This window comes from Pavona decussata, unplaced genomic scaffold, assembly GCF_977016875.1.
Source record: "Pavona decussata unplaced genomic scaffold, jaPavDecu1.1 SCAFFOLD_300, whole genome shotgun sequence".
In the NCBI taxonomy this organism is placed as follows: domain Eukaryota; kingdom Metazoa; phylum Cnidaria; class Anthozoa; order Scleractinia; family Agariciidae; genus Pavona; species Pavona decussata.
In genome coordinates this window covers 552,391-562,502 of record NW_028145697.1, presented here as the reverse complement: position 1 = coordinate 562,502, position 10,112 = coordinate 552,391, and the positions used below count along the sequence as shown (strand labels likewise).

The window sequence follows — 10,112 nt, the reverse complement described above, 5'->3', positions numbered from 1 at the left end:
ATTTAACTAAATACAGTGAACATCCACTTTGAAAAGAAATGGCCCAGCCTCCCAGTTAAATGAAATAACCGTAAACATCGGCACATACTCTTCCCTCGTTAGTGCTTTCGAGCGAGTTCTTCAAATCTTCGGTGTACCACAGTCGCAGCTGTTGGCCAGCGGTTATCTTCACGGGAGTTTGAAAAATGGACATGACAAGCTCAGGTGAACGCGAATTGTACCCGGGGATCAAAGCCCAATTGTAGTGCCTGTTGATTTCCTTTGGCGGGAAGAGCTCGGTATTAGCTTCATCTGTCACCGACATAACGACCCAATCGGTGTTACCATCTAGGTTCCAATAGCCGCATCCCCAATGAGACCAAAATTTGGGAGAGGTGTTATGACAGGAGACGTAGCCATACAAGTGAACCAGCTTTATCTTCATTAGGTCACCACCAGCCAGGGCTTTAAACGAACCAAACGTTGCCCCCTTTGCACCGAAACACACAGGCTTGGGGTTCAGCTTTACGAAGGGATCTGTATTTAGTTTAAAAATGTAGTGTTATTTTGCTTTAACCGATTTGGCAAAATAAGGTTCAATAAGCCAACTGAGTCACCTTGATCATAACCGGTGTTTTACTTTACTACTTACATTACATTACATAATGCTCTATGATATAGTTATGTTATGTTATGTTGTTATGTTATGTTGTTATGTTGTTATGTTATGTTATGTTATGTTATGTTATGTTATGTTATGTTATGTTATGTTATGTTATGTTATGTTATGTTTTGTTACGTTATGTTATGTTATGTTATGTTATACATATATCTCATTCGATGGTTTTACATATAATACGCACGGATATTTTGCGAGTTGCGTAGTATTTTTCCGAGCCCCGACCAGGCGAGGAAAAATACGAGCAATGAGCAAAATGTCCGCGCGTATTATATGTAAAACTATCGAATAAGAGATTTGTTTTTCCACCACAAAAATATCTTGCTATTTTGGCTTCTCTTTTCTGGTAAGAGTGCTTGAATACACCCGCAATTATCTGTCCGTTAGTATATGGCGGGTGCGAATGCCGTAAACAACGCAGAAAGCCCATCGAATAAGATATACCTATTATTAGATATACCTATGATTTCTTTGGTCGAACTTTTTTTGGTAAAAAATTGATGCAAAGTTTAAGCAACATATTTTTCATGTTCTGTTTTATTGCCCCGCCATCCCAGCGATGGATTCAGTTTAAAGGAACCTAACTTGGCGCTTGACCATACTGGGGCCGACGGAATTTAATTTCACCGATGGACCCTTCAGGTCTGTAGATTAACAGTCAGTCAGCCAATCACTCAATGGATCAATGAACCAAGAATCAATTGCAAAGAATCAATCAATCGGTGAATCAGTCAGCCAATCAGATAGTTAAGCAGTAAATCAATCAAACTATGAAACCGTCAATAACAATAGAAATAGACAGACATAATGTGAACGGACGGACGGGTAAACCAGGGTGAACTCCTCAAATTCTGATATTAAACATAACTGGAAAAAAAATCTAATGTTTTCATTTCTGAGAACGGCCTACTTGTGTGCTTTGTTTTCACCTTATGTCGAAGCGACCTTACCTTTTTTCTGAATCAGTGCAGTCAGCTTTTTTTCCAAGTCGTCGATTTTCTTCAGCAGTTCTGTGTGAATAAAAAGATTTTAGGGATAATCAGATTATATAAAAGTAAATAAAAATAAAAAAAAAAAGACGCCAAACAAAGACGACAAGAAAAATTAAAGATTATTAAAACACCACAGTAACTTAGCCGCTAATAACGTTCATTGCGTAGCGCGAAAACCAAAAGCAGACAATAAGGTATTATCATGGCCATGGAGGGATCGCTCTCTTAAATCATGATCTGTTCATTTTACTCTCCTGTAGTTTCTATTCTGGCAGGGTTCCCTGGGCCTTATGGGACCATGGAGGTAGTTTTCCCCTTTCCCTGATCTCCGATTAAATGCTGTTTTAAGCTATGAACTTGCAAGGTGTTCAGTATGTGCCTTCAAGTGTGATTCATATGCTTTGACATCGCGTCACGAATTTAACAGCCATTATCCAGGGCTTTTTTCGATAAACTGCAGAACCACGAAAATGTCTTAAAAGCAGCAGAAACTGATAAAATATCGCTTGAACGAAAACGAAGTTTTCCAATATTTAAAAAAAACATCCCTGTGAAATCCCGCGTGTAAATTGCTGATAATATAAACTAGATGGACATAGGCTTATGACATTAAAATTCGTTTCTAGATAAATGACACCGTGAAGGTTTCTTGACAATTTATCACTTTCTTATTATAAAGAATATTCTGGATTCTATTGCGATCCCCAAGACAAATGACACCGCGCAAAAATTTCACAGCAGCATTTTATTTTTTGTAACCTTTTTGACGCTAAGGACTGACGGGGATTCAAAAGGAAATAGTTTCTTTTAGGAGAGGTATTTGAGTATTATATTTGAGGTAGCCCAGGTTTTCTTTCAACCTTTCTCTTAGTTAAGCGGTCTTCCGCTTCCAAAATTCCTCAAAAGTACACTTGCTAAGTCTAGCCGCGCTATTTAACCAAATATAGTTTTTTTCGCGTTACTCACTTTTCCGTCCTCCAGCTTCTGACGCTACAGTGATCATCAAAAGAATCAGAAGAACACCAACAGTCTTCATGGTTAACGGCGCAAATAACAGGTCTGGATGAAGGAAGCAATGAATAGTACGTAACTATATTTATTTTTATTTTTCGCTTCAGTTATTAAAACTTAAGAGTAAACATGTGTATTTTGGGACTGGAAAAAAAGAAAGTATAGAAAGAAAAGTAAACATATTAAGACGCGAGTTAGAATTAAATCGGGGGAAAATGATCAGTTTGATGGTTTTTTCTTCCTGATTAAGAGGAACATTTTGTTGTGGAAAGAAGTTCTCTCTGAATCAGCACCCTCTATATCTTATCTATCTTTGGATATTCATTTAAGTGAGATCGTGTCAAACACCAGCACTAGACTTTACTTTGAACACAAAATTTGTGGTTAACTGCTTGTTAACTGCACACAGGAATACGTCAGATTACAGCAAAGGAAAAAAATTACGTATCGCATAACACTGAGAAAAATGTCATGAAGACGATATGAGGGAACTTTCGGGTACTTGTTAATGGAACTTTGTGGAAATTAAATTGCCCGCTCAGTTGAGAACTTTGATGAAAATAAAAGCATTGCTGATGAAGACTTAAAATGTTATTTCTTTTGTTAAAAATACTTTGATACTTTTTTAAAACTAACACTAACTTGATATCACAACAATAAGGTAAAACACTGAAAATAAACGGCTACTAACCTTCAAAAAGAATTTTACTGAACTCTTTCAACAGCCTGATGAGAATGAAAACACAGTTGCAAAGACGCTGATAATATACTCGTTTATATCTACATAATTGTCCCCTCGGCAAAAATGCGTACCGTTTAACAGGGCTGTTGCTTAGTTTTTTCCCAATGCCATTACAACCATCCACTTCCTCTCTACGACTGAACCTTTTTTACGCGTAAAACCCAAGTCACTCTAAGATAACGTTTATTTTACGAGTGGTTGAGATTAAAAGAAAAAACAATTCTGAATGTATAAGGACGTTTTCTTTCTTTCACTGTTTTCCTTTCTTTTTAACTACGTTTAGGGGTACATAATAAAAACTCATGCATTATTTAAACGGAGATAGTGTTCCTGTTTACGAGAGAAAAGTACGTAGGTAATGGCATTGACTACAAGGTTAAATGTTCATAGGCCTTGGTTTAAAGTCCTTTACATCTTAAAAATACGGTCATTGGGCGAGAAAAATTTACATTCGGCAGAACTAAAATTAGTTTGGACGTTAGATCGATCGTAAAGGACCAGGTTCTAATAATTTGAATTCATGTGTAATTTAGTGCATTTTTTAATGCAAGAGGAAGTTACCTACCATGTTCCCGTTAATAACTCAAGGATGATTTAGTAATGTACCGATTAAGCATATTCTTCCTGTTTGCTGAATGGTAATTAAATTTTAAAAAATGTTATTGGTTATCGTTAAAATGAAGCTTCATGATCGTTTTACAACAACTTTAAAAAGTTGTTGTAAAACGATGTGTTCACATTAAAAATTAGCTAAGTGCCCGAAAGGTCGTTGATTGTGTGGTTGTTTAACTACGAAAAATTAAAAATCCCGGAAAAAAATTTGCTTCCATGTTCTAAATCCTTTTCATTAGAAATATGATTGGTTTCCTTAAACGGACATGGCCTTCCAAGCTGTTATAGCTCTGTTTCTTGAATTGACGTGGAAGTAATTCTTAAGTGATTAATACCCCTTTTATGGATTACTAATGCATGATTGAAATTGGTGTAGACTTCCTGCGGCTGGTATTGGGGAAGGGGAAGTTCAATATTAAACATGCAGTGAACGATACTAATAAGAAACAATTGGAAATTAAAGCGGGAATATTCAGATCAATTGTCAAAACGTTGCTTTCCAGAAATTGATCTTCTGAATAACTCTTTTGAGGAGTTTCAATGAGTTTTCGTTACCTGGCCTGCATCAGGGATGAAGGTGACAGGATGGAAAAGGACGTATATTTAGATGGAAAATTTGAAAGTGTGGTCAAAGAGTTTCAATCTAGAGTGAGTTAAAATTGTTCGCTCCCTTTTAATTACTTCTACCGATTTCTTCCTTCACTGTACAGCGTTTCTTAAACTCTCTGCCGGGTCTGTTCATTGTGCCCCAGACGAGAATGACAGCAAAAAATAGTTATGGGTGCAAACAAAAGAGCTGTGGTCGTTTAGTTGTTCATTTAGTTTCGTGCATGTCCGTGCACTCTGTTTAGTTTAAGCCGGGTGGAAGCTCGCTGGACCGTTTGATCGCTAACTCGGGTATTCGGATATTAAATCTGGTTTGTTCCTTTGATTGTTCTTTCGCTTGCGCTTTCGTTTGTGTGTCTGCTTCGTTCCATTATCCTCTCCCAACTTAGAGCTCTTCAATATATAATTTTTTTTTTAGCCTAAATCTCCATTTCCACACAAAACTATAACTCAAAGCTAACACTTGGAATGAACGTCTACGTCGACGAGTATCAAATATGAAAGGCAAGTGTCCTCTTATGGTTAAGCCATGCACGTTGATCCGCAAACCAAATTTATTGCCGTGAAATGTAATCTTTTGTCTGCTTAGTCTCCTATTTGAAAGTACAACGACCAAGATATCAGAAATTCCACTAAGCAGAAAAGAAACAGGAACCTTATGCTAAACTCAGTAAATCATTCTTTGATATTTGACATAAAACCAAAGTTCCTGTCACGCTAAAATCAACTGCGCATAATTAAGGGTACTTCCTGGGTTCGATAGGGTGATAAAGTGAAAAAAAATTTTTTTCGACCAAATAGAATTTGGGGATTTTATCTAACATTTACTGAAAAAATATTGAAAAATATTAAAAACAAGCGTGAGATATTTAGGAAAACGTATTTCCATATAAAAGTAAATAAATAAAAAAGGTGTCATAATCTTCTTAGTGCGAGACGCCCCAGAGGAATTTTCGCGGCAAAACGCTTCATCCGGGAGCTCTTATTTCAGAAATAAGCATATTTTGTGTACATCTCGCCTGCAGAAAATTTCTCACTTCGAATTTTATATTCTTCGCGCTTCCCACATGGAAAAGTCATCAAAAAACGAAAAGAGCCTGTAGATAAAATCCTGGAAGAAGCCAGAGCCTAAGAAAAAGGGAAAGATAGGTTTCAGCAAAGATCGAAAACGTGATCTTGCAGAGAGCTCTTGGTTCGACCAAGAAACTCTAGTCGACGTTGAAGGTTCTGTCGAAGGTGATCACGAAGAACTGGAGCAGCGGCCTTCAAATTTATCCACTGTTATTGGATCAAGTACACAGAGGTCGATTGCCGTGCAAAAGTCCTGCAGGTAACTTTGCAAGCGTCCTGTGAAAATATCAAATATCATATTCTGCATCCTCTGGGCCGATTTCTTTCTTCTGCAGCGAGATAAAACCAAATAACGTTTTACTGCGTGTTTGTAATGAAACTGGCATAAAATCAAGAGAATTAGACTGATGAAATAGAACTCACCAGAAGCGCATGAGCCCGCGTGTAAATACTGGAGATAGCGCGTTCTACGTAGCCCTTTCTCTTGCTTTTTGCTCCGCTCCACGCTATCTTGAAGATTTCTTACGAAGAAATCACCATCGTACCTAAATAACAGTAAAAATGCGATTTTCTTTCATTATACATTTCCCTTGATGCGAAATAAATAATCGCTTTAGCTTGAAGCGTAAATTACATTACACGCAATCAAAACGAACAGCCTACCCAATAGATTTCATCTCTGATATCAGTGCACTCCTCAAACTCTCCGCTGACGCGCTTTCGGTTGCGTTAGCCTTGGTTTTTCCCCGTTTTCCTGGTTGATTTTTACGTTTTCCTTTCGCCACTTTCCCCATCTCGCTCGATCACAACAGCGGAGTCTAAAACGTGTCTGCAACGCGATACTTTTTCCGCGAAATTCTGTGCTATTGTTGTTGACGCCATGGGGTCCTGTTGCTCCATTGGCTCGCCAGGTAATGAGGTGTCATAATCTCCTGTGGAGGCTTGTTTTTCTTGCAAACCTTTATCGAACGAAAACTTGCACTTGAATTTTGGCAGAGTATGTCGTCTTCGAACGAATTAATAGGGTATGTAGTTTTGACGGATTGTCGTGAAATTTGGCCAGAAGATTTGAGGAATAATGACAAACAAAAAGGTGTCAGGGAATTTTGATTTTCAAAATATTTTTCCCGTGGCGAATGTTTACGCAACACGCCTCAAGTATTTTTTGCTACTCAAACTTTAGACATGGATATCTAAATAACCAATCAGAATTTCGAAAAAGCCTGACACCGTTTTGTTGACTGATGCCTTGTGAATAACACTGTGCAGCGATTTCGTTCTTCGCGCGGCGTTCGATAACCGATTAATTCAATGGAACGACCATCGGTCGATTCGAGGTTCTACTGTCTCCTGACACTTAAAAAAGGAAAAAATCGCTAAATTATATTTTTCATAGGAAACTACATTTATTAAGCTTTATAATGATATATAGTTTGTTAGAGGTTTATTAAAACTTGCGCGCGTACGAATTTTTTTCCAAAGGACACCCGCGAACCCAGGAAGTATCCTTAAGATAAAGTCCGCGTTAGATTCGACCAGTCAATCTGGGCCAATCGTTCGATTTCCTTCAAATTTTCAGCAACAGACAAAGTTGATATAACATTAATTAAAACACATTTCTTTTGATTTTAAACTTAACAAGACCCGAAATTTTGAGGGGAATGTTCAACCCCCCCGAACCCCCAAAAATCGACCTTTCACCGAGTCGAAATTAACCCGTTTTCGGATGTTTGCCGCCGAAAGAATATTAATCCAAAAAACCTTACATTTATACCACGAACACATACACTACACTACTTTACTAGTATGGTATATAGAACTCGTATCATTGAGAACTTTTAAAAGGAGGTTATCTCAAACATACCGGTGTTAACGATTCGTGCACGGAGCGGGTCAAGTGCTGCAACAAAAACCAACATTTCTCTTACTTAAATTAGTTCTGTTATTCAACCGGGCACCCTGCTGACCAAACAAACATCAATTGTAGAGAAAGATTTTTGGACGTTGCAGAAAGGCTTTTGAAAGTTGTCGTCCATCTTGTTTAGATAACCGCTGACCGCAAAAACACTTCCGTCTGCGAAAAGGAAATGAGGAACAACTGAACATAGGCTAATTTTCTCCTGATTAAAAAAAAAAATAAACAGCATAAAATCAACCTGGGTTTTGTGTTATGACTGTTTGTTGTTATTGTGTAAAAAAGAGATGCGTTTTATTGAGTATAGTTGTAACAGACTGACGTGTCTCTATCAAACATATAAAATAATCTCTTCGTGTGTATGACTAATCAGAACAACATAGTGTCTGATCGATGATCATGTGGTTCGCTAAGAGAACAATGTCGAAAATCGAAATTTGCTCGTTTTCCGTTGTGTTGAACACCAAGTGTGGTCCTAATAGAGGTGACCATGACATAGTGTTCCTTCGCGAATATTGCAGTGATATTTCTAATCACCTGCGAAGTTGCCATTTGTCACGCGAGAAGATGACCGAAGTTGAACTATACTGGCTCGTGCCTGGCTATTTGACCTCGGAGGCAGTAAGGTCAAGGAGATGAACATATGTACCACGCACAGAAATAATCTTGGCAGGTACTGGCAGCTTCCACGAACTTGCCAGTATCCTGAACATACTGGGAAGATCAAACGAGTTGACGGCAACAAAGTGATAAATTTAAAAACATCAAGATAGATTTATACTCTCTATGGTGAAAAAGCACAAGTGTTTTGTTTGACAGTCTTAGACCACGATGAGAGACTGAAAAGAGGTCATTGAGAAGCTTCCGTTATCGTAATGGAATTTCCGAAATTTCCGGTGAAACCCAGACCCTGAGTAGCGTGACACAAGGGAAACAACGTAACGCGATCGTCGTGACTCAAACTTTTCCATTAGCAAGGATAGTTTTATAAATCTGTGAAGCATACGGTTGGAATAAATGCATCTCACGTAAATGTCAGTATAGGCATCTTGTTACGCGGGATGCCCTGAGGGGGCATACCGTGTCTAAAAACGGGTCGATTTCTTTTTTTTTTTTCGTCGTAGCCACAAATCTGTACATTAATTTATTCATTAAACTATTTCCTCTCCTACTCGGGATGTGTTGTTCTGATTGTCTTCAACAATAGCAGGCCAATCAAAATCCATTCTTGTCGCTTTTATCGCGAGGGAGGGGACTCACTCACCTCTACCAGTGTGACGTCAACGCATCATTTGATATATTTATTAAAAACGGATTAAATTTTCGCGCCATATTGTTAACATGTTGTGGACTCAAGTGGGCCGTTTTCAAACGGAAATTACACCATTTTGAAGCGGTGAATCGAAAGAATAACTTCTAAGAAGCACCCGACATTTAGAACGGTGGAAATTGATGAGTTCCTGGCGAAGGAATCGTGCTTTGTTTGACAGTCTTAAACCACGACGCGAGACTGAAAAGAGGTCATTGATAAACTTACGTTATCGTAATGGCATTTCACAAATTTTCGGTGATAGTCTGAGTCGCGTAACACAAGGGAAACAACGTAACGCGATCGTCGTGACTCATACTATTCCTTTAGCAAGGATAGTTTTATCAATCTGCGAAGCATACATTTAGTATAAATGAATCAGCCCCAGCATCACGCGTAATGCCAGTATAGCAGGCATCTTGTTTTTTTTTTCCTCGTAGCCACAAATCTGTACATTAATTTATTCATTAAACCCTCCCCTCTCCTACTCGGGATGTATTGTTCTGATTGTCTTCAACAGAAGCAGGCCAATCAAAATCCATTCTTGTCGCTTGTATCGCGAGGGAGGGGATCCACTCTTAACGTCGTTGCAACACTTTCGTCGTGAACCTGTGGCACCTGGGCCGTGGATAAAACGCTTCGGGACATTCTCGATCCGGTCAAGCCGCTGTGTTCTCGCAGAAAAGTCTTGTATCGTTAAGAACGACCATTTGAATAACGTTGTTTGCATGTCTCTTCAAATATGGCGCCTTTGTTCGTAACCTCGCAACCATGACCTCCATTTTTTACTAGGGAGGGGAAAGGGATCATTTTAAATTTGACAGCATTTTCCATTAATTTTGTAATAATTACCAACCAGTTTAATTAAATCAACTATGAAAATAATCATAGTAAATTCAAAAGTTAGTCAAAGGGATTAAAACCTTGAAAGAGTGAAACAGTTAATATTTTAGTTTCCACACTTCCCCCATAAGGAAGCCTAAATTATACTGCAAAAAAAAATAGAATGATCACCTGCAAGTTCTGTGTTTGTAGATGCTAACATAAATTCTTCTAAAAGAAGCACAAAGACGCAATAAAAATTCAGCCCTTTAATCTCACAACTTTCACTCCAAACTACCGAAAAAACAACTGAACTTCAGTTCACGGTGTGTTTTCACCAAGTTCAGTTGACGCTCGAAGCTGTAGGTCGTAGG

The 10,112-nt window shown here is 38.2% G+C and overlaps 1 protein-coding gene and 1 long non-coding RNA gene across 2 annotated transcripts; both read right to left on the bottom strand.

Moving 5' to 3' along the window:
* Positions 1-39: 39 nt before the first annotated feature.
* Positions 40-4,097, bottom strand: LOC146454485 (uncharacterized). The gene is made up of 4 exons (XM_085095091.1): positions 3,353-4,097; positions 2,617-2,709; positions 1,609-1,668; positions 40-516 (listed from the first exon to the last, which is right to left on the bottom strand). Exons 2-4 carry the CDS (start codon positions 2,684-2,686, stop codon positions 56-58), a joined length of 591 nt encoding a protein of 196 aa, XP_084951217.1. The 5' UTR covers positions 2,687-2,709; positions 3,353-4,097; the 3' UTR covers positions 40-55.
* Positions 4,098-5,418: 1,321 nt separating this feature from the next.
* Positions 5,419-6,763, bottom strand: LOC146454484 (uncharacterized). The gene is made up of 3 exons (XR_014859235.1): positions 6,356-6,763; positions 6,116-6,237; positions 5,419-6,021 (listed from the first exon to the last, which is right to left on the bottom strand). It is a non-coding gene; the product is annotated as an uncharacterized LOC146454484 (long non-coding RNA).
* Between the last annotated feature and the right edge of the window lie 3,349 nt (positions 6,764-10,112).